The sequence below is a fragment of the Falco peregrinus genome, chromosome 6, assembly GCF_023634155.1.
Source record: "Falco peregrinus isolate bFalPer1 chromosome 6, bFalPer1.pri, whole genome shotgun sequence".
Lineage (NCBI taxonomy): Eukaryota > Metazoa > Chordata > Aves > Falconiformes > Falconidae > Falco > Falco peregrinus.
The window spans coordinates 92970026-92993596 of record NC_073726.1 but is presented as its reverse complement, the minus strand read 5'-3'; the positions used below and the strand labels follow the sequence as shown (position 1 = coordinate 92993596).

Here is a 23571-nt window from a genome sequence, read left to right as displayed (position 1 = left end):
ATGCTCACCAGGACCTCACATCTGGTTGATTCAAGGCTGAATCCAATGTTGCTGACAAGTGAAAATGTAAGGAGATAAAACCTTCCAGGAGAGATCCATGAGAAATATTTATAAGTGTGCGCATGAACCATTCTCTGAATACATAGGGGTATCTCATCATGAAAGGGCAATATGTATCCATATGAAACCACAAATAAAAAATAAAAAAGACCCGTTGCTTTCAATGGCTTTTCTAATGGCAACAGTGCAAAATGGAAAGCAAAAATATAATGGCAGAGGCTGTGTAAAGCAAGAGTGCTGTAAAACAAATCACAAAGTGATGCTGGTTAAACATGTTTTGTTTATGTATTTAGCAACAGAAGCTACGTGCAATGCTTTTACATTATTTAGTATGGAAAAATCAAAATACAGGTGCAATAGGCTGCACACCCCTGGCATGCCTCTTATCTTTGAGTGTCTTTCGTTTGACGACGTATGATAGCTCTTGCGTTTGCAGGCACCGTAGGGAGGCAGAGCAGTGCAAGGCAGGACTGGGGCAGGCAGGTGCGCAGTGCAGCAGGGAAGAGCTCTCCCATTCAGCGTGATGCAGCGGGAAAAAGCAGTACAAGTACAGACAGGGATCTGGGTCTGCATCTCCTGCTGGGGCTGCATCTTGCCTCAGCGCTGCAGGTTTTGCAGCCCAACAGCCTCAGCTCCTGCCAGGGATCAGGGGACGCAGAAACGAGAGCTTGTCATTGAAATTGATGGCACCGTAATATGGGAGGTGCTCATTTTCTCTCGCAATGTAGCGAAAACCGCTCCCATCGCTGTGTTCACACAACAGCCAGACACCGCGCTGGACTTTGTGGGAAGATATGATGTCGTTGTCATGTCCCCTGGCAAGGTTGGTTGCTTCTCTTATCACCCTGCTCTTCCCTTGGTAATGGGCATGTTCGTAGAGAGTGATCTGGGGACTGCACAGATTTTCAGTGATCAGCTGCAGAGAAGTGATCTTATCATTCATCTCTCTGCCAACAAAGCCATGTTCTCCCTCCTCAAACACCAGCAGCTGGCCTCTGTAATTGCTGTGCTCATAAGCCACCCAAGGCTGGCCGAATACTTTCACTGAGGAGACACAATCATTCCAATCTACATCTTTTAGATTGGCAATGTCACTAGTGAATTCTCTGGAGTAACCTTGGAAGTTGGCATGCTCGTAAATGATGATTTTTCCCATCTTGGCAGGGCTTCTGTGGGCTGGACTTCTTGCTGTAGGAGCTGGGTGACAGTCTGCAGAAAAGAAAAACAGAAAATATGCAACACTTGTGAGAAGCCTTTTCACACCAGGCACAGGATGCTGGAGAGGGGGAAAGGAAAAAGAAAAAATGAAAAGTAAAACATTTTTAGCAGAGGATAAATATAGCAACAGCTGGAAAAGAGTGAGAGCGTGGCACAGACATTTGAATTGGGAAGAAAAATGTAAAATGAGATATGTATTCAAAAAACATCCAGTCCTATTTAGTTGTGTATATGAGCGAGGCTCATCTAAGCATTTAGTTTAACATCTTATTGGTATATCCTAAATTATAATGAAATAAAATATATAACTGGTGATAAATCTTTCAGTTGATAACTGACACTGCATTTGAGAATTATTTCAGAAATCAGCATTAGTTGTTTGGACTAGATTCCATGATCCACATAATATTACAAGTAGTGAGACCTTCAATTAATTTCTAAATGAAAGTGCTTTTTGTACTGTAAATACAAAACCACCTATTCTGTTCAGGCCAGAACTGAACTTCTAGACTGAAATACCTTATTTCTCTTTTTATATTAAATCCTATTGAAATCAAGAGATTCCTGTTTGTGATGTAAGCTGAGAAACGATCGAGATCAAAGCATCATCTCTTCGCATCAGACTAAATTTCAGGTTGTAAATGTCTTTTTGTAGCACTGTTACAAATACTCATACCGAATTCCACACAAAGTCACCTGGAATCAGATGAAGAACCACAGTATTTGTTAGCAACAGCTGCAGGGACAGAAACAAGTGGCCAGTTAAGACAACAGCTCCCTTCCTAAACCACGTAACAGTCATCAAAGCAAAGTTGTAGATTTCAGGGCAAATACGTCGGATGGAAAGAAGCAGTTACTCTAATTGATTCTACAAAGCCATGGAAGATCAGATCTGCCCAAGTAAGAGGAAAAGTCAGACTAAAATTGCAAGACCTGAGCAACACAATTAACCTTAAAAAAAAACCCTCACTTAAATTTCACTTAAGAAAAATATCTCACTATGCAATTAAAAATATTTAAGCATTTTTTCAGTTATAACTGAATTTACGGAGGCTGTGGCTACCTGAACTTTAATTTATTGATCGATGAGCACTGGTATAATGACCTTCTGCCTGCAGAAAAGGCAGCAGCAATAATAATAAGCCAGTTAATTTTTCTGACACAGCATAAAGATCCTATGCGCAAAATTAATTTGTAAAATAGTCTCATTTTCACCCCTCAGAATTTTGTAGCAAGGGCTCCCTCCATCCTTGCCCTTTGCAAGGTGTGCTTATCCTGCAGCTCTCATCACCTGAACGGTGTGTGAAGTTTCAACGAGCCCAGACATCAGATCCTCACATACATGTTGCAGCCTTATGCTAACACAAACTTCCTCAGCTGCATTTCGCAGTAGCTGCCCAAGAAGCCGTTGGAAGTTGTCACACACAAGCACGCGTCTCACCTCGGTGTCGGCTCTGGACAGAGAGACCCGACTGCGCTTCCTCCGGTCCGGCTCTAACGATGATGGGAGCAGCTCGCTCGCCTACTTTTATAGCTTGCACAGAGGTCTTGGGAAACACCCTATGCCACGGAACTGAGAAGTGGCTGATATTACCCTCAGGGATCAAAAGTCACTAACTGTTTTGGGTTTGGTTTGATCTTTCTACAACCCGCCATCTCATTGTTTCAGGTCAAAAGTTTATTGAGGAAGCATCTTGCGAAACCTTAGAGCTTTGCTTATTGATTGCGTTATTCTCCAGAAACCAGCTCTGTGACGGTAATAAAAACAAGTCAAAGTATTTTGTGGCACATGGGCTGTAGAATTTTTTGCTTCCTGCAGTTTTCATTTTTCCTTACCTAGGAAGCACGTCTAATACATGATGTTAGTTCTTCAGAGGGTTTCTGTGTGAAATATCCAGGTGGCAGAGGTGACATTTAAGTAGGTTTTTTTTTTAAATTCACTTTCCCTCTTCTCACCTATGTAGCCATTTGAGCAGCCATAGGGATGCAGAGCTGGTAAAGCAGGGCAGGGAGGCACTGGCAGAGCTGCAGTAGCAATATTTTTGCTTATTTTCATATTGCAGGTTTACTCTGTAATATATGGTCAGACATGGGAACTGGGCAGCGTACCGGCAAGCTGCACTGCAGTGGGAGGAAACAATGGGATCTTTGTCAGGCCAAGAGCAAACCAGATCCTGCAAATACCCGCAGCAGTGAAGAGGTTCCCTTTAAAGGCTTCTTTGGCCTGAGCCGTCTCCAAATTTTGAAATCAGCCAACAGTCTGATGAATGATAACAACAGTGTAAACAATGAACAAGCTGCACCACCAGTGAACAGCAGCGAGCGGCTCCACAGGTAGGAAGGAGCCTCTGGAGGTCCTGTCCAACGCCCCCCCATAGCCAGCCTGAATCTGCGCAGCGCCTTGCCTGGTGACTCCTGAACATCTCCCAGGCCAGAGAGTGCCCATCCTTGGAGGGCAGCGGTCCCTCCCTTGCCATCAGACACGAGAAAGCTCACAACAAGGCCTCAGAGGAGATTTTGTGGGTTATTGGCACAAGCGAATCCAATACCCACATGCTCAATAGTAGTAGATCTCAGTTAGACCTTAGGTATGGGCAGAGTGGCCGGGCAGGGTGCGCAGCCCTCTGAGAGGAGCCAAGGGGGCAGGGGCTACGAGCTGCTTTTTCATACACCAGAACTCCCATGAAAGAGAATACGCAGCCGCACATACAGCTACAGAACCAGTGCCATGCTGGGCTGCCGTGAATCGATGACTTCAAGGGGTGGTATCTGACCAGCAGGGCCTCTTTCAAGGTCACTCTTAGAACATGCCCTGCCGCAGGATGCTTCAGGGACCCCTGCTCCGCAGGTAGGATGTGACTGGAGAAGATGGGGAGCTGGGAAGGGAGAGAGCTCCCCCCTGCCAGAACAGACAGCCCTACACTGGCTCCATCCAAACTCTCCTGCTGCATCTCTTCCACCAGTGGTCGGCTGAGCTCATGGTGTGCCAGGTGACGGAACACCGCTAGCACAAAGCCACACCGCTTCTTTTCCACATGGCTCTTTCTTTTGATGCTCTGCAGAGGCTGGAAGCAGAGCAATTGACATTTGCATTCTGGGCTTTGGAGGAAAGCAGCAGGACCTCATTGTCTAGCAACAGCAAGATGCAAAATCAGCCCCGCTGTGCTGGCAAGCTGCGGCTTTGCAGCGCGGTTTGCTGTGGTGCAGGGAGCTCACCCTACAGCATGGCACCAAGAGGAAGAACAAGGCCCCATCCCACTCCTGAACCATCCTGTCCACCGCTGGCTAGGAGAAGGGAGAATACAAGCACACCAGTGGCAGGAATGTTTAGAAGACGGACTAAAACAGCCTAGAACAGGATGGATTTATGCCACCACTGAACAGCATTCATGCTTCTTAGTCTGCTAGTATATTTTATTCATGAAATTATTTAGTTGCGTTTCTGAAAAAAAGAAGTATTTTTTTAATATATATATATGACATAATTCATCATAAACGAAACGCTTCCATCTATCTCAACACCTGCATACTCACAAAAGCCCTTTGAACAAATGTATGTGCCACAAAGGCAGCACAAAGGTGAGTCAGAGCGTGCCCCAGCTGTGTCAGAGCCATGCAGCCCACAGCACGCTCAGAAGTCCCCCACATCCTCTCTGCAGGGCACCAAAGCTGGCAGCGGGGCTTTCCATGGCACCAGGGAAAGTCAGGAGGGGATGTATGGTGGGATGAGTTGGCACAAAAGCTTGGCAAAGGATGTGTGTATAAACATGCCCAAGCTCACATAAAGAAATGAGTTCCTGGTACTAATGGCCATCTTTCCGAATGTTATGGGGATTGAAAATCAAAAGGATTCCAGTGTCACTCACCTCATTTCTATGGGGCTTTACGCACGAGGAATTAAGCCACTGCACACAGCAGACTAGCACTGGGTGGGACTAGGAGTTTAAGACTGGAAATATTTATGGCTTATGGGTTTTTTTGTTATACTTATGGGAAATTATGTTTCCCAAACTTCCCTCCACCTCCCTCCTGCAGAAAGAGCAGTGTCTCAAAATCTGGAAAAGAAACTGTGACAAAGAAGTGCAAATAAAAACAAAACTCAAAGAGGAAAAGGATAACCCCCTCTTCCTCTATTGCCCTCAGCAGACAAAAGTGAAAGAATGAGCAAGACTAATGATGAACATGCAGTGTCTTTGAAAATGTCCAGAACACATTAAGCAAAAAAACACTTGAACAAATAAAGACTTACCCTATTTGGAGCAAAAATTACGAAAATATTTTGATCTTTTCCATAAAATCCATCTTCTCTCTCTCTCTCTCTTTTTGACAAAGCTTAATAGTGGGCTTATTTTTTTGTTTTCCTATAGAATAATCTCCAAATACATCAAGACTTTTATTGATTTCCTCTGTAGTTGGCTTCATCGTCATTGCACTGCCAGAGTCTGTTTTCCACTAGATTGCAGGGTGACAAAACAATTTCACTTAAAGCTGTGGATGCCACGTAGGTACCCACTCCACAGTGCTGGAACAGGCAAAATGTTAGAAAAATCAAATTAACCACAAACCCCTTCCTCCTCCAGATCCTCTTGTATTCCCACCATTCTCCACCACAGTAGATACCTTAGTTTGTATCTCAATCTCACATCCTTTTATTCCTTACTTTAAAATGAGGGTTTTAAAAACAATAAATAAATAAAATCACACATGCACTCTATCTCCCCAGTTTCTGATTGCTATTTGGTCTGACAGTCGTGGACTCAAGGCAGCAGGACATTCATTTCTTTGGGCTGGAGAGGCTTTTTGTGGTTGAGGGGGTGTTTTTTTGGTTTTACTCTCTTTGCAGTTGTTAGGGTTGGTAAAGTAATTCATCATAAAGATGGAGTTTCTTTCTCACTTTTGGCTCTAAGCCTTCTGTTTCTCAAAAAACACAGCCCCCAAAAATGCAACATCAGAACATGCAGTGGGACATAGGACCGCAAGCAGCCCACCGACCAGTAAATGCATTCACTGCCAAACACTGGAGGGGGGAAAGGCGCCTCCTTTTTTGCCCAGCGTGTATCTCACACAAGCTCCCTTTTTTTCTTCTTTTCTCTTTGTTTACCACTGTTTGCCACACTCCCCCATTGCCAGCGCTCCGTACAGGGGACTGAACAGCACTCGTTCAGCAGAGACTAGAAGAGGGATGGTAGCGCTGTGCTGGGTGGGTGCTGCAGCCCCACTCGCAGCAGCAGGGAACGAGCTCCGCCAAAGTCGTGCTGGGAGGAGAGGCACAGCAAACACTGGCAAAGCCTTACGGGTCCCACTTGACAAGACGCAGAAGCCAGAAAGGAAAGGGAAGAGCTTTTCTAACTATTCTTTCCTTCCCAAAGTCTCCCTTTTCCAGATAAAGGAAAAGGTAACAGGCTGTCTGTGAGTAACTGTTTTAGCTCACGATGTCAGAAACCCAGCTGGGTCGCTTTCTGTCCCCACATTTAATAAATGTGCAAACAGGTTTCCACGGCATGGTTGCTAAGCTGGGCTTTGCAAACGCAAAGGCCCAGACTAATCAGATGCTCGGTACCTGATGCAGGACCTCACCCGTCATGGACTCTCAAAAGGTTCCCAACTCCACAGCACCAGTTTGGCTGGGAAAGCCCCTCCGGCTCTGAGGCTCACGCGTCCAGCACGTTGCTCCCTGCTGGGCTGCTGAACCCTTGCACCCTCCGTGCTGGCCTGCCCCACCCAGCACGAGTGTCACTTCTGCCTAGGAGATGTGACAGAGAAATGGAAAAGTTCCAGGAAAAAGCCTACCCACCCGGCATCAGATTTTCAGGGGATCTCTGTACCCACAACCCTTCCTAAAGCGATGGACACTTGCAGAGCTTTGAAGTTTCACACACCTCAAGTGAGGTGCTCCAAAGCTTCGGCAAACACCAGGCAACGCTCTGCCCGTACTAAGTGTAACGGTGACCGCCGAAACGTTTCTCTCATTTTTGGGGGGAGCAAGGAAGCTCATGCCTAGTGAGCGAGGCCCTGCCAGGTGGGGAAGCTGCCAGCGCCCGCTCCGACAGCTCTGCCTGGCCGGCACCTCTCGGGCTGCTCCGCGCCTCAGGTGGGCAGCACTGCGCTGCTGGCAGTCCCTCCAGCACAGGCTTGCCTGCCAAAAGGGTCCTGAGCACCAGGGGCTGACTCAGAGGAGGAGAAACATGCATGGAGGAGTCGGTGGTCAGGGCCCCGAGGCAGGCTAGGGCACGAAGGGAACCCTGGCAATGCCACAGGGGAAGCAGAGAAGGTGCAGGAGCATGGGCACAGCAGCAGGGAAAGGGCTCCCTCTGGGGAGACACAGAATGCACTAGAACCGTAATATTTGCTCTCTCTTACAGTACCAGGCCACGAAGGAAGAAGTAGCAGGCTTAAAACAAAAGAGAGTAATTTGGATATCTAAACACAGTTCTTCTGTGCATCCACAGGACATTGCAGAGACCAAAAGCACCACCCGTCTTAAAAATCAAGGCACCGACAGAGAACAAATTCACCAAAGGCTATTAAACTGACACAGTTTCTGTGCCAGGCAGTCTTTAAAGCAGCAGGATCCCTAGAAAATATGAGGGTACTGTCACAGTCCACTCAGTGGACTCGTGATGGTTCGTTAACTATGATCTTGAAGCGCAAAAATCAAGGCGACCACGCCAAGGGGTTATGCTTCTATTAAACAGCACAATTTTATTGTTTGCCCGTAAAGCGGCATGCAATAGGTAGAAAGACAGAAAGTGAATAAAAGGTAAAGTAAAAAGAAAAGGAAAGAGGATTATAGCTACCACCATGGGTCCAAGGTGTCCCTATGGTCCCAGGTCCAGGCAGCATCCCACCGGTCCTTCCTATCATCGTGATCTTTGGTGGGGAAGATCTCCAAAGTTCAGTTGCTAAGAAGGCATCTTTTTATGCCAAGCAACACACCTTGCTCCTCCTCTGGTCCATGGATTGTTGCCAGTCTCTGCCTTCTCGAGCCAGGTTATCATGCATGTCCAAAGAAGAGTGCCCGAGACGTGGTTTGCCTCAGAGGTGGGTAGCTTCAGACCAGGAGTGTTTTTGTATTGTTTTCTGGTTCATTGTTATGACCACGGTTGTGATCCATCTTCTGGACAGCTGTTATGAGGCCTTATTGTAGTTGTTCCTTTCAATCCCAGGTGGCAGGGAACAGCACAGCACTCCTTGTACTGCGCAGTTCTCTTTCCCAGGGTCTTTGTGTCTTGCTGTCCATGAGGAGCACATTCCATCTCCAGGTCTCTGTTGGCAATGTTGAGACAATATTGTTCTCTTTAGACCGACTCTTACAGGTACCCACTACATGCTGGCCCTTATACCCTTTCCATGAACACCCAGTTCAGGTCACCACTCCTAGAGGACTGGAAAGGCTTCAGCACACACAGGCAGGTGAGGTAGGGGCCTGGGACCCGAAACAAGAGATCAAGGGGTGGTAACTCGAGAAAACCCAGGATCATAACAAAGCTCAGCAGCTCAAGGTGAGGAAACAGCAGTGGTAAACCAGAGTGTACGGTGGCAGCACACCCACCTTCTCGACAAGCATAAACACTAACGAGGAGCACAGTGGAGAGAGGTATAAGGATTTCAGCACATAGACTTCCATTTGCTGGTACCTTCCAGCTGCGAGTCGAGTTAAGGTCAGCACCAGGAGACAAGAGATTCTCAGATTTATTGGAAGCAGCAAATAAATAAAACACTGAAAACACAACAAGAAGCATGGGTGGAAGAACATGTACTGAACCATCCCTTTTGACTGCACCTCCAGTGCCCTGCGAAAGATCTAGTTCGGGTCCTGTAGCACCCACAGACTTGGAAAAGAACAGAGAAGGGCCTGTGGGCTCCCCTTATGCTTCTAGTGGCGACAGGCCCTGCCGCTGCTCTGTGTGCTTGGGAAAGTACAAGAGGAGAAAGTACAAAAATTGCAGAGCATGCTCATTTGTAAGGCCCTCAGCTACCTGGTCTAGCATCCAAGGCAGGCCTGTTGTGACAGGGGAGTGGATTAGGGACCCCCAAACACCCCTCACTGCCTCACCTGTGATTCTGAAATGCTCGGCACCTGCTGACCACCCCCACTGTACGACAGGGCCTGGCACCAGACGGTGTAGCTGGAAATGCAAACTAGAATCAAGGTACTTCCAGAGCCCCAGCACAAGCCTGGTTCAGAGGTGGCTGGAGGGCAGGCAAAAGGCGTGAACAGGACCCACAATCCGGATACGATCAGCCAGCTGCTGCTCCCTGCACCAACGTGCCGTTTCCAAAGACAATTTTTAACAGGACAAGGTTAGACAGGGTCCGGACAGAAGCAGCTCGGTCTTACTCAGCCCTGGGAGGCTGAAACAGGACCTCATGTCTAGGTGAAGATCTGGCCTCAGCAAAGGCAGCACACTTGCTAGGAGATGATTTAAGGTGGGGGGGAGGGAAGAAAGAACAACTTACAGGGAAAGAGAACAAATGGTGACAGCTCACTCTAGCTACAGAGACAGGAGGGGATGTGCGATAGGTAAGGACACCAAGCACAAAGCCAAGAGATCAAGCTGAATAGCAAGGGACATTGAGACAACTAGGAAATCAAGGAGAAGAGAAGCATTAATGGCATCTGAGGATGAGAAAAAGGGAAGGCCAAGCAGTGACAATGGGAGTGTGAACAGAGAGGAATGCAGTGCAGCAGAGGGGCAAAGAAAATCAGTGGCAGGGGGGACCACAGGGAACAGAGAAAGGGAGATCAGGTGGACAGCAGGTGAGGAACAGCACAGGCACTAATGTTTTCTTTTGCTGAGAAGAATCTGACAAGGATTGAGATCAGTGAAAACCAAAAGGCAGTTCTCTGACCAGGAGCAGCACATGTTAGCAGGATCCAGAAGTAATGTTTCCCTTCCTTTTAGACAGCACAAGCAGCAAATCATTTATGCATGCATTGCAGCAGTTTCAGAATAGTGCATGTAGGTTTTAGTGCCACAGGGCTGGATGTGAGACACGGGAAGCTAGAATGCAGAAGACACAGCAAGAACTATTCTCTGCCCATACTTTCTGCTCCTGATTGTTACAGCAGTGAGAGAAAAACAAGCCTGTGAGGCAGAGGTAGGAAGAAACAGGTGCCTGGTGGAAGAAGAAGGGTAAGCGCTCCCTGCTGAGCCCCAGGTCTCGACTACCACAGCAGGAGGGGTCCTCAATGAGATGACAAAATGTAACACAATTTTCCCCACTGCAGAGAGCAGGAAACCTGGAAATTGGGGGGGGAGGGGGGTGGGGTGGTGGTGCTGTGTGTGGGGAGTGCTTCACTGATCCCTAAACCTAAGCAAGGAAAAGAAAACGCTTTTGGCACAAGGAAGCTCTCCTGCTGGCTCATAGAACTAAAGCCCAAGGCTACAGCAAAATTAGGGCCTTTGAGCTTCATTTGCATACGAGTTATCAATAAAACAAAACCTGGATCAAAAGGGGAAACAAACTCAGACTCTGATCTATCTTTTGAAAGTCAGTGGGCTTAGACTCCCAGAGTGATATACACTACCCACTGCATGCAGCTCCAGAGGCACAAAGATGTCATTTTGGCAATTTTAATTCTCCCCCCTTTATTATACAAAATACTTTACAATTAAAAAACATTTTCCCCAACAGAATCATATACAGATATTTATAATTAACAAGATTCAGTTACACACAAGATGGAGAACTTCTGCACAAAGGAAAACAATGACAGATGATCAAGTGAAAATCAAGACTTGACCCTTTCCCCACCATATTCTGGGAGGGGAGATTACATTTTTGTACTTTTATTCTTATCACATTCCCTCAAGTCTGAACTCTGGGATCTCCTCTTACCCTGATAGGGTAAGGGCCTCCACTTGTGTCCCTAGCGTAAGTAAAATATTCTGCTCTTAAAAGGTTCCTTAAAAGACACTGAGAAACTAGCATGTGGCTGTACCATGAAGCTACCAGTACCCAGAAAAGGTGACTGCGCCCCCAGTTTTCCCTAGCAACCCACATATACACACATGCAAGCACATACATGCGGAACCATGCTCAAAACCCAGAATTTTTCACCCTTTCACTAAACGGCAATCCCACCCCACCAAAGCAACCTGCACTTGAGACACATCCAGCAGGTAGTCTCTGCAGAATGGCTATTGTAAGGTCTCAGTCACGCTGGGGCATTACAGCAAATGCAGTCTGGCAAGAGAGCTGGATGTTGCCATCTTCCCACTTGGATCATCTGCCTACCAGCAGAGCGCCAGTCAGTCACGGAGGTGATAGCATGAACCGCTCAGAGATGCTCAGGGCACAACAGACAGGTAGGGGAAGTTGCACACTTCAGCGGGAGGTCCTTGAAAAAACAGTCGCCAACGATCTGCCCTACCAGAGCGAAGATATGCGTGAACCCTAGTGAACATTTTCTCTCTAAGGAAGGTCACTGCTGGGCTGGGCCAACCCTGCACTCGCAGGGGATCCCATCCCAGAGTCACTGCTGGAGGCCAAATGCCTGAAGCAGTGTGGGAAGATCACGGGCATCAGCTGCCCCATACAGGTCACTCTGCCCCAGCATGGAGAGGGCCATGCGGAGGGTGCTCCAGATGTTGTCAGACATAGCGCCTTGCTGCCCTCGCGGACCTCGGCTCTTCTGCTGCATGTGCAAAGCCTCTAAGAAGTGCTCCACAGCCTCACTGTCAACAAGAGAGCATACACATGCTTACTGGAGAAGACGGTACATCTCATACTCCCTCCCCCATTTGCTTCTGAAGTACTTCCTCTCCAAAACAGCTTCCTCCACCAGATCCTGCCCCACTCCAGAACCAGAGATCCCCCTTTTCCCTCTTAACAGAAAGCAAAGTTCAGACGGTCCCGACTCCAACTGCATCTGCATGACACAGCTCTCAGGGCAGTCCACACACTTGCTCTGCTCTCCTATGCCAAGGGAAGGCTGCAAGCAGCGTGGCACTGCCCTAGGGATCTGTCACAGTCTCTCTCCCACAAACATATGCACACCCATGGCTTACAGCAGATCTGCCCACCCTGTGCTCACCGGTGGGCACCTAAGTTGATGCAACTAATGCCCAAGTTGTAGCGAGAGCGGATGTATCCTGGCTGGAGCTCCAGTGCCCGACGATACGCAGCCACAGCTTCCTCACTCCGGTTCCCATTGGCCAGGGTGGCACCAAGCTTGTTCCATAGAAGATGGTCCTGCAGGAGAGGGCAGGGAGAAAGGGCTGAGATAAACTGGAATTTTTTAAGCTCCAAGTCAGCCCCCTCCCTTCCCCATGTGTCTATCTTATTCCTTCACTCCAAAAGCATACCTCATACAAGCAGCACCTCCCCCCAGACCTTCACCCATAAACCTCCAGGTACCTCCAGCATCCACAGTCCGCACTTTCTTACATTGGGGCGCACACTGAGCGCAGCACTGAAGCAATCCACAGCCTTCTCATACTCGCCACTAAGGTTGAAAAGGACACCCAGGCCGCACTGAACATCAGGATCGACAGTTGAGGGGTTGCTGCGCACAGCTGCTAGGAACAGCTCTTTCACCTCCACAAAGAGCGAGCTGGAAAAGCACAGAACAAGGATATTGGTGTGCTGTGGAGAGAGCTGGCCTTGGGTTGCTCCCTCTGCTCCTGCCTGGGCCAGTCCCAACCCTCCAAGAAGCCTGTCAGCTGAAGGCTGAAATTTGTAACCCTAACTCACTCAGATAGTAGAGAACCTAGGACACGCTTGGAAGGTCCCAGGTTTGTCCCCGAGACACTCTCCTCCACCTCCTTCTCCAGCAGGTGGGCATAGTCCGGCTTATGGCGTAGCCAGTCCCGCAGGGTCTCACATGCCTGCTTCTGCAAGGACTCGTTGGTGAAGCTGACTGCTAAAGCCATAAGTGCCGTGAGGTTCCCAGGCTGCAATTCCAAGCACCTGCAGTTCAAAGACAGACAAGTGAATACAGTATTGTCTCCCACCTGGGAGACACCCAGATACAGGAGGTATCACAACCAAGACAGAGCACACCATGCTAGCCATATGGTTCTTGTGGCACCATGCTAGACAAGGAGTCACACTCAAAAGCTCTTCGGCAACACTCACTGTCTGAGAGCACTGATTGCCAAAAGCTCCTGTTCATTCTCTGCTTGGGTGGTTCCCAGATATTGCCAGGCCTGGAAGAGACAGAGATGCACAAAGTCAGACTTCACATAGAGAGAAAAAGCTGGGCTGATAAACCACGGACACAGAGATTAAATCCACCATATTATCCTGCACGTTTTCAGCGCAAGACCAAGTATATGCAAGTATACACTAGCCACAGATATGAAGTTTCTCTTGAAAGACATATAGACTTTATGGCACGTAGGTCCTCAAGGCCAATAAAACTGGCACTGTTATAGTGAAAAGAAGCAAATGTCTACCTGGAGCTCTATCGAAGCTCTGCCAAGTTTGATGGCAGTTTTACACTTTGAAGTCACAGCACCTCCACTTTTAACTTCTAATTGTGGTCACATTGCAGAGGAAGGAGGGAAAAGTAGATCTCTTATTTCCCCAAGAACAAAATGGCATTGTAACAGTGCTAATAATAAGGGGACCCCCAAGGCAGGCAGCTGCATATACTTGTGCAGCGGTCCACTACCAAGTGACAATCTTGGCGAGTTGACCATCAGACCTGAAAGTAGAAGCACTGCCATTTTACTGAATCTTCAGTCATCACGAGATCAGTACATGAAAGTCACTTCCATCTCCAGGCTGCTGACATAGGGAATATTTAATTAAGGCACTAAATCCAAAGTACCTATTCACTTTATGTACATTAACTACACCCCTTGCTCAAAAATAGGCTAGACAGTTGGCGGGACTGTCAGCTTGAAGTACCCGCATTTTGAACACAGGTCACAAAATGCAGTATCCTGCTGTCTCAAGGAAGGCAATTTTTCATTAGCAAAGAGGCAATCCACTGCCTCAAATACCTCACCATATAGCTAGCTGCAACTCAGGAAGAGCTGACCAGTGATAACTGCACAGTGTTCTGCAGGCAGAAGAGCTGAGATTCAAGGTAAAATTGTGATTTGGACTAAAGCAACCATGACATTTCCTTCAGAGCAATTAATTGTTCAAGCCTATTTGATCACTATATCATTTGTGAAGTCTTGACTTCTCCTGTATTTTCTGCAGAGTTACAGTAGAAGTATTCAACATGTTTTCAATACAGCTAGCCAGAAGTTTTCTTCCCCTAAAGTTTTACCTCTCTCCCTATTATGCTCAGCCTGCAGTCTATGCTGCCTATGAGAAGAGAGTGACAATTCTAAAGGAACATTGGCCACACCTTTTGACCACTTTAAAGCTAAGGCAGATCTTCAAAACCTTTGTTTACTTTTCACCTACTCCCAGTACCCCAGAAAGTTAGATGCCCATATTCCCAGAAGCCAATAAGCTCTGTTCCGAGAGGTTACTCATCTAAGCCTCAGGATTAACAAATTATGTTATTTCCAGTCATATACAATTAGCAGGGCTTGATTCAGACACACCGAGAATTCAGCATCCCTGTGTCCATGATGCAGGGACTCCAGAAATGGCCAACATGGGTGTATTTGCATTCTTCCTCTTCCTGCTGAGAATGTCCACATCCTCTACCTCTGGAGAAAGGCGCACAGACTACTCTATTTCTCAACCCATCTTGCAGAAGCTGAAGTACTTTATGGAAATAAGTATTCACTGAATTAGGAGCTGGAAACTTGTCTTCAATATAAAAATCATTCTCTGGCCCACAGCTTCAATGGATGACTGAAGACATCCAAGCCATCTCCCTCAACACTTTCAAGTTACATCCTCTCCTGGCACGTAGATGGAAGACCTGGCCAGGACCTCTAGTCTAATGAGCTGTGCAGGATTAGTCTTTAATACGGATATTGAGAGCCGTTATCTCCCATAATCACCTCCAAAGTTGCAATGACAAAGACTTCCACAGAAGCTACTTAAGAGACAAGAACTCTTTGTCTTGGCCCCATGCACAGCCCCACGTGCACCAAAGATTTCACACAACTCTGACTCGCAGGCTTTGTGACCTCCTCGCCCACAGCCCTCCTGGGAATTCACATACATCAGCTACAAACTCAGAGCCACAGAAAAATTACATGTTTCATACACCCTGCACAGCTCGTAACACGGAAGTGAGATTTCTACACACCCCCTGACACCTCACCTCAAGAGAAGGATTCAAGTAGCAGGACACCTGGCCAAGGCCTGTTGTCTCTGCTCTCACTCACCTCCATGTGATCGGGTTTCTGCTGCACTGCAGCCTCAAAGAGCAAGACAGCATTGGGGAGGTCACCTTCCTCCAAGCGCTTCTGCCCCTCTTCAAACGCATCTGGATGATCCCTCATGGGATTATCTTCCTCAAACTGGTAACCCTAGCAGGGAAGACAGATGCTAAGCATAGGAGACAGGCTTAGGGAGAAAAGCACTCTCTACAGTACGGTGCAGTCTAGTCTTGGTGCATCAGAAACACCCAGACTGGTGTTTCTAGCCAGCTCCTTGTCCTCTACGCTGATTTTTAGCGGATCAGAGAACAGTGGCTTTTCTTCCTGCCTGCTCTGTGCTGAAAAATTCCCCCAAACCAGACCTGGAATAAGTTGCAACAGAGACTAAACATTTAGTGTGTGTCCTATCAGCTTGAGAGAGTAAGCAACAACACTTGCACTCATTGCAAAGAACCCCAGCATTCACTAGTATTTGGTGCAAGACAAGGACTACACAGCATTTGCAGGCAAGCACAGGTATTTGTTTAACCCCTAGCTGATCTGGCATGAGGGTACAAGTGACGGCAGAAGATCAATGCAAGAAGGAATCCTAGCAGCATTTGGGGCCTGTGGAGCTCACCCGCAAGGAAGACATACTGCCAGTCTCCTTGAGGCCGTCCACCACAGTGCTGGGACCAAGAGACCCCCTTCTCTATTACCTTGTCATATGAGGAGGAACTGAGGTCTTCATAATCAGAGAGCCAAGGGTGAGCCTCTGCATCTCTCTTGGCCATCTCCTCCCATTCCACCTGGAGTTTGTCCCAGAAGTCCACATCTGACTGAAGGGGAGAACAGAACATGACTAGAGTATCTCACATGACTAGAGTATCTCAACCATAAATTCAGCTCTACAGACATCCCAGGGAACACCCTCTTAAATGTTTTTAGTCATCCTCACAACTTGCAAAGGAGAGAGGTAACTCTACCATGGGCTCTCAGTTGGTACCCCAGCCCTCCGCCTCCATCAGTTTTACCTCCACAGCAGTCTTGGCCTGCTCAAATTCCGTATCAAGAGTTGACATGTTCCCAGATCGCGCAAATTGATCCACCCAGGCATCAGATGCCCCCTGGGAGGTTGGAAACAGAAACACACTTTTCTTTTTAGAATTTGGCAACATCAGGGCACATCCCAAAACAGCAAGAGGGTCGGTGATGACCGCTCCTCCCCATCAGCAAGAACTGATGGCCTATGAAGTGGAAAAGCATTCATTTGGGTATCCCATTCCTCCCAGGTGCTACAGGAGACAAGAGAACTCACGCTGCCCAAACACCTTCCCAGCTCCTGGCTAGACTCTGCTAAGAAGAGCCCAACAGCCCCCCCCTTGCCTCCCCCAGCCTAACCATTAGTAGAGCGCTGCTGAGAGCTGGACTTGCCATTCTCCCTTGCTCCCAGGCTGCGCTGTGGCAAAAAGCTTTCCTCCTTCAGAGCACACAGGGCTGGGGCTCCTACCTGCTGCTGTATAAACTCAGCTGCCCATTGCTCTGCCTGATCTTGGTCTCTGTGGGTCACCTGATTAGCTTCGATCGATACCCTCCCATCTCCGATCTGGCGGACAAACTTTAGGAACTGTGGCAGAGAAATGAAACAAGGGTGGAGCTGGGCAGACGCTTTGCCAACAAGCCCTCTGCCCACACCCGCCTTCCTTCACTAAGAGGACTTCTCTCTGCAAAGTGAGCACAAAAGGCCCGAAAAGGTGGAAAGGACAGGACTTCACCAGAGTCACGTGGCAGAGACTGACAATATCTAAGAGCAGATTGTGGAGTTCAGCTTCTAGGAATCGGGGAAGAAATGGAAACATGGGACAGCAGGAGGTTTTATTCCTTTACTGCTTTCCCCCTTCTCAATTCCCCACACCCCTTATTCACCCTAGCTACCTGTGAGCCTCAGTCAGGGAATTGCTCACCTCAGAATTCTTGAGTTTTGGATCATCCACTTCAGAGAGGAAATCACTAACAGTTTTCTTAAGATCATCCTCAGGCTGATATTCCTCATACCTGCGTTCAGAGGCAGTAAAAGGGAAAGAGATAAGTCTGATACCAGGCAACAGTGAACTGTTTCACTAACAACAGTCTACACAATGGGCCAGACAACAGTACTGAGGGATACTACCCCTCCTCAAAGACTCTGGGGTTCTCCTAAGTGATTCAATACCTTTATCCACCTGTAAAAATTCAAAACTGCTCCAAGGTTAACTATGCAAGTGACTGACACAAAGAGTAGCAGAATTAAACAACTACAGTGACAGCACAGTTCTGCAGAACTGTCTGGATTCCTTGGCAAGCTCACATGCTATCAGACATTGCAAGTTTTAGCACTACACCAGAAACAAGGTCATCTGTCTAGGAACAAAGAAAGTAGGTCGTGCTCATGGAAGAGGAACAGTGCCTTGGAAAAGCATCAGCTCCGCAGAGGATTGAGGGCTCACAGTAAGCACACAACTCAATGTGCTGTCTGGCTTACAGCAGGATAGCACCAGTTCCAGGTGTTACCACTACATTCAGTCTCGGTGAAGTCTTTGGATCTGGCAGCAATAACTGAGGAATGTCCATATTTTCAGAAAGGTATTGTTACAGATCTGCTAATAAGTTAGAATTAATTGACTTTATTTGATTTTATAAAATCATTTGGAATAAAAGATGTATTTTAATGAAACTTGTAGATGCACAGTAAAAGCTGCTATGAAATCCTTTGTACAGCCCTGTACCAAGGCCAGAAGAATGGGCTAGAATCATTGTTTAAAACTTAGGTAACAAATTTGGGATTTTACAGATTTCTTTGTACTTGACTAGTCTTCTGTATGTAGAAAGCGTATTGAAATGTCAGAATATAGAATTAATGGGAGCTGGGGAGAGTCAACTGGAACAATTTGTAGTTACCTGCCAAGAAACCGTGAACTTTAGTAAAAGGTAATTCCAGCAGGGGGAGATCGTGACCACTGACTCATATACCACCTACCCAAATCGTACCCCAGACCCATTTCTGGACCTTTCTAACCTTTACTGCACAGAATCGGATATGGGAGGACAGTATGTTAATGATTTTTGGGAAGTATTATGATTATGCATGAATACTCAATGAATATGTATGAATAAGTTCTATATATGATGTATGATTTTGAAGCTTGGTGTGCGTTGATCATGAGGAGACTCACTCTCGCACCCGGCCATCAATAAAGAAGTGTCTGCTTATCTGCATCTCATTGGTGTCGATAAGTTCTTCATTCTGAGATTTCGGTAACAGTATCAGAAAAGGCAAAAGCCAGGAGGAAGGAGAATCCAAATATGCAAAAATCTCTTTTAGGGAAAGACCTAAGCAGCCCAAAACGCTTGCTTGTGTTTTGCTGCTTTAATTGAAAAACATGACTGTAGTCAACAGGTACCTATACAAAGATCTGAAGTAGCAGACTGTCCTTTAAACTACCACACAAAACCACATGAAAATAATGTCTGGAAGGCTGAATCTAGAAACAGGCAGAGGATGTGGTTGGTCAGATAGGTAGAATAAAGTGATGAAAGTTTACAGTACTAGTCGAGTCTAGCACTTGAGATCTCTAAATCTAAAAGAGTACCTGTTGTGGAAAAAAGTTCTGCCTGAACTCTCTTGAAATCACTTTAAGGATCTTTGCATTAGGCATGAGATTAAGTTAGCCTACATGATCACAGTATCTTCCTGGAACTAGAAAATAGAAAAGCTAGGATATCTTAAACACTTCAGTCTCCAAGCATAGTTTCCTCCTTTCTCTGAAACCAAAGGCCTGAGAACATCAATCTGTGTTACACAATTCAAAAGCATTCAGGTCACAGCAGATTTCTGTCACCTATCCAGACTTCACCCACCCAAGGGCCTAACAGCAATAACTAGTTTTGAGAAGACAAACTCACCATTTATCTGCCAAAGACTGGTCTTCCGATTCCCCAAGCCACAGTTTCTCCTCTGACTGCTCCAGATATTCTTCTGCCCACTTGGCAGGAGACACAGACAGTGGATCTACATAGGACATCAGGAAGAATGGGGGGGAAGAGTAAGATAGGTAGACCATTACTCATATTCACTTTAGATTTTGTGCTCTCCACTTCACACAGTTAGCTAACATACAGAAGGACCTCTTCAAAGAAAGACTGTTTAAGCTTGTTTCTTCTAACTCTGTATATTCTGATCTAAAGATCAAGCCTGAGGTTCAGGCTGTGTATTAATACAGATGTCACTGCGGTGCCAATAACCTCATGATTCTCTACTTTAATTTCACAACTTATTTGTCTGCTCCACATGGGACACTATGTAGGTCAAGAAAATTAGCAATGCATTATGAATCTCTGTCAAAAGCACAGCCTACAAAGCACTAGGTTTTTATCAGAATTTTCTCAAAGACCTTTGTAAATGCTGATTTATATTCCCAGAAGCCTAAAGTGCAAAGGTCAAAGGATAGGACGACCTGGCTCTCATTGGTGCAGTAGCCACTCCTGGAGAAGAGAAGAGCATCTATTAAATTCTTACTGATAACTTCCAGATGAGGTTGTGAATGACAAAAGGACCCTATTTCCAGCCCCAGCTCTATACACAATGCAGGATGGCTTTTACACTGCTGGCTTGCTTGAACCAGCAGGTTTAACCTTTGGGCCAGAAACATTTCTTTTGCTCGTTTCCCAGATGCAACATCCCTCCACCTCCCTGAAACTGACAAAAGGTATTGGGCCAAAGCACACTAAACAAGATTTACCTTTGTACCAAAGGCAAATTTAGCCTTGGGATAGGGAATTAGAAAAATATGTAAGCAAGAAGCAGTATCAGACCATCTCCAGAATCTGCATTGGTTGAACCACAGCTTGAATAGCTTGCTTCTCCTAAATTCTCCAAGTAAGCTAAACTAAGAACAAAAGACCCTTATACTTGAATAAAAGCTTCCACACCACACTGTTCACAATTCGGCTAAACCATCACGAAGTAGCTTCCCCCGCTGCCGCCCCCCATTAAAGCTGCTACAGCAAACACTGACTGCTGGGCTCAAAGCACTACTCCAGTTTCACATTCAGTAACTCTCCACTATACACAGGCATGTGACTGGGCAGCATCTTGACAGAAATTCCAAAAGGGACCCTCCACCTGTCACTTCAGCGATGAACTCCTGTGACCAGTCAGCCTCGTTGTAATCTGAAGAGACATCACCAGCACTATCTGCTGTAGCCAAGAATTCCTGGGTCCAGTTTTCAGACAGTGCCAGGGCTGCCACACCTGGAGCTACAAGAATTAAAAAGAACAGAAGTGAGGACTGGAGAACTCAAAGGCATCATTTAAGTGTTCCAGGCTCACCCTCATCATCTCTGATCTTTCTCTTTGGTAGAATAAAATCACAGAAAGATTCCGCTCAGAAGGAACCTCTGGGCAGCTTCTCACAGCAGGTTAACACTAAAGCTAGAGATTAGGTTGCTCAGGGCATTCATCAGGTAACTTCTGAACTTGTCCAAAGCTGGCAGTTCTCCAGCCTCCCTGGGCACCTGTTCCAGTACTGAACCATTCCAGTACTTCCCTCTCCAAGGGAAGAAACATTTCCTTACATCCAGCCAGTTCCCCTTTCTGCACATTGTGTCTGTTGCCCCTTGCCCTTTTGCTGTGTATCACTGCAAAGATCTTGGCTGCAGCTGCTGAAGACAGCAACTAGACACCCTACCACCCACCCACCCTACCCCTTCGGCTCTTCTTCCTGAGGCTGAACAAACCCAGTCCCCTCAGTCTTTCCTCTTACACTGCGTATCCCAGCCCCTGAACACCTTACTGACTGTCCACTGGACTCGTTCCAGTATGTCAGTGCACTGGGAAGCCTAAATCTGGAAACAATACTCCAGATACTCCAGCTGAATAGATGGGAACCACCCTGCTAGGAGCTTAACCGTAACACTAATATCTTTTCCAGCTTTCCACCTACTCTAGCTACACTTACCTCGCTGAGGGGCCTGTCGGAAGCTTGACTGTTCAATCTCTTGCATCTCAGCCAACAGGTCATCCATCTTAAACGTCTGGGGTGCACGGGACAGTAAAGGGGCATTCTGCTCTTGCAGGAACTCTCCAACCAGCTGCCAAAGACAGAGGTGGATTACAAACACTGCGTAGAAGATGAATGGGCAGAACCGTGGAAGATGAGAGAGAAATCAGTTTGTCAGAAGGGAAGATTAATACCAGGTACAGAGAAAAACATCAAACAGTATTGGTGAGAAAAACAGTAAGAAGATGCACCAATCTGTTCTTACCTCATCTTCGGTGGCCACTCCCAGGGGTTTGGATATCTACAGGGAATAGAGTGCAATTATCCCAACAGCTTTAACCCCGTACCCCTCTCCACATGCACACCCCATGACCCTGCTTAGTTTACATCTTCCTCTTCCATGAGCTTAGGGCTGTCAGCATTCTTGTGCATTAGCTGCCAGCCTACGTATGAGCTAAAGGAGCAGGAATACCTCGAGTGAGGTTGTCCAGCTCCTCTCCCAGCACCTTCTGGGTCAGAGCCTGCAGCAGCCAGGTGCACGGCTTGCCACCATGACCAGCACCCCCCGGCTCACCACCAGCACCCCCCTGCTGCCCACAGACGCACCTTCCACAACAGGCCCTGGCCTCACAGCCCCCCACAAGCCAAGTGACCCCACGGCACCTTCTCCCAGAAGAAAAACCACCACTGGCACCTCCCTGCACTAACAGCCCCCCACCACCGCCCACCCCACGGCCCCCATCCCCTGCTGGCCGACACAGCCGCAGGCAGGCCCCGCACCCAGGCCCCCGGACCCCCTCTCCGCCGTACCCGGACCCCGCTCTCCCGCACCCGAGCCCCCGGACCCCCGCTCCCCGCCAGAGGGGCAGCACTCACGGCCGCAGCAGCGGGCGCGCCGGGGGGCCAGGCCAGCGGCCCCTGGAGCCCCTCCTGCTGCAAGGCTTTATCCTGGGTGAAGTGCCCGGCCAGCTTCATCAGGGGGTTGGAGCCCCCGCACTCCGGCTCCACCAGCTCCCTCATGGCCATGGCACCAGGCAGGGGGAGAGTGTCCGCGCCGAACCCCGCCTGGCCTGCACACACAGCAGGTCAGCGCCGCCACCGCAGCCCCGGCGGGGCAGGGAGGCCGCCCCCCCCAGCCCAGAGGCGCCGCCGCCGGGCCGGACCCCTCAGGCGGCGGCCTGGCCCCGAGACACGCCGCCAGCCCGCCCGCCCGCCGGCCCCCGCGGCCGGGAGGACCCTCCGCCCCCGGGAGCGGGACACCCCCTGCTCCCCCCCCAGCCCCGGCCCCCGCCCGCCACCAGGCCAGGACAGCCGCTCGCCAGGACGGCAAGGCCGCGGCCCGCCCAGCGAGCCCCGTGCGCCCCCGGCCGCCCCCCCCCGCAGCCCCCCCAGCGGCGGGACCAGGGGCCGGGCGGGCGGAGGGGCCGGGGGAGCGAGGGGGCGGCGCGGCAAGACCCCCCCGCCCGGTGCCGTACCTGGCGCTGCCAGGGCTCACAGTGCTGCCGGGCCGGGGGCGGGGCTAGCCCTTAAAGGGCCAGGCGCCCCAGCGCCGCCGCACAGCGCCTTAAAGGGGCAGAGTCCCTGGGGCTGCCGGTCTCTAGGGGAGTGCTCGGCCACCCACCGTGTCGCCCACGCCCCCGGTGGCCGCGCGGCCTCCCCGGGAGCGCGGTGCGTGCACGCAGCCCATGGGCACCCGTGCTGCTCCGCCATTGCGCGGTGTCACCAGTGACTGGGTGGTGCCGGGTCAGAGCCTGGCGCCGGCCGGGCTCGGCTGAACCGCGCTCGGTGGAGCTGCCAGGTTCGGTAAACGTGGTGGGGCGGTTTTCACACCGAGGGGAGCTGCAGCCCATCCTGCAGCGGGTGCGGAGCTGCGTCCCACCCGGCTCACTGCAAAGGCGTGTGGAGAACGGGGGTCCCGCAGCGCGTGTAACACGCGTGTACCCGGCCGACGGACCGCTGTTGTTCTGTGCTTCGGGTCACTGGAACGTTGAGGCTGGCGGTAGCAGGCTGACCGCCTGCACTTAGCCGAG

At 48.8% G+C, this 23571-nt stretch overlaps 2 protein-coding genes across 3 annotated transcripts; both read right to left on the bottom strand.

Moving 5' to 3' along the window:
* Positions 1–214: 214 nt before the first annotated feature.
* On the bottom strand, positions 215–2878 carry LOC114011567 (epidermal differentiation-specific protein-like). The gene is made up of 2 exons (XM_027783807.2): positions 2720–2878; positions 215–1269 (listed from the first exon to the last, which is right to left on the bottom strand). Exon 2 carries the CDS (start codon positions 1214–1216, stop codon positions 689–691), a length of 528 nt encoding a protein of 175 aa, XP_027639608.1. The 5' UTR covers positions 1217–1269; positions 2720–2878; the 3' UTR covers positions 215–688.
* Positions 2879–8956: 6078 nt separating this feature from the next.
* Positions 8957–23109, bottom strand: PEX5 (peroxisomal biogenesis factor 5). 2 transcript variants are annotated; one of them, XM_055808748.1, is made up of 16 exons: positions 23017–23109; positions 22418–22611; positions 21807–21842; positions 21500–21632; positions 20665–20799; positions 19446–19551; positions 17468–17558; positions 17014–17130; positions 16538–16630; positions 16223–16342; positions 15531–15674; positions 13363–13433; positions 12979–13194; positions 12673–12838; positions 12320–12477; positions 8957–11960 (listed from the first exon to the last, which is right to left on the bottom strand). In XM_055808748.1, the coding sequence occupies exons 2-16, from the start codon at positions 22565–22567 to the stop codon at positions 11759–11761; spliced, it is 1938 nt and encodes a 645-aa protein (XP_055664723.1). In that variant the 5' UTR covers positions 22568–22611; positions 23017–23109; the 3' UTR covers positions 8957–11758. The 2 variants fall into 2 exon arrangements, with proteins under 2 accessions (XP_055664723.1, XP_055664724.1); XM_055808749.1 differs by lacking the exon at positions 17014–17130.
* Between the last annotated feature and the right edge of the window lie 462 nt (positions 23110–23571).

Bases quoted from the DNA above. Each gene is read 5' to 3' on its own strand.
- PEX5 (XM_055808748.1), bottom strand. From the start codon at position 22,567: ATGGCCATGAGGGAGCTGGTGGAGCCGGAGTGCGGGGGCTCCAACCCC. The intron at 16,631-17,013 runs GTAGGAGCCCCA...CCAACCTCCCAG, and splicing joins CTGAGTTTATACAGCAGCAG to GGGGCATCTGATGCCTGGGT. The intron at 11,961-12,319 runs GTGAGCACAGGG...TCTTGTTGACAG, and splicing joins ATCAACTTAGGTGCCCACCG to TGAGGCTGTGGAGCACTTCT.
- LOC114011567 (XM_027783807.2), bottom strand. From the start codon at position 1,216: ATGGGAAAAATCATCATTTACGAGCATGCCAACTTCCAAGGTTACTCC.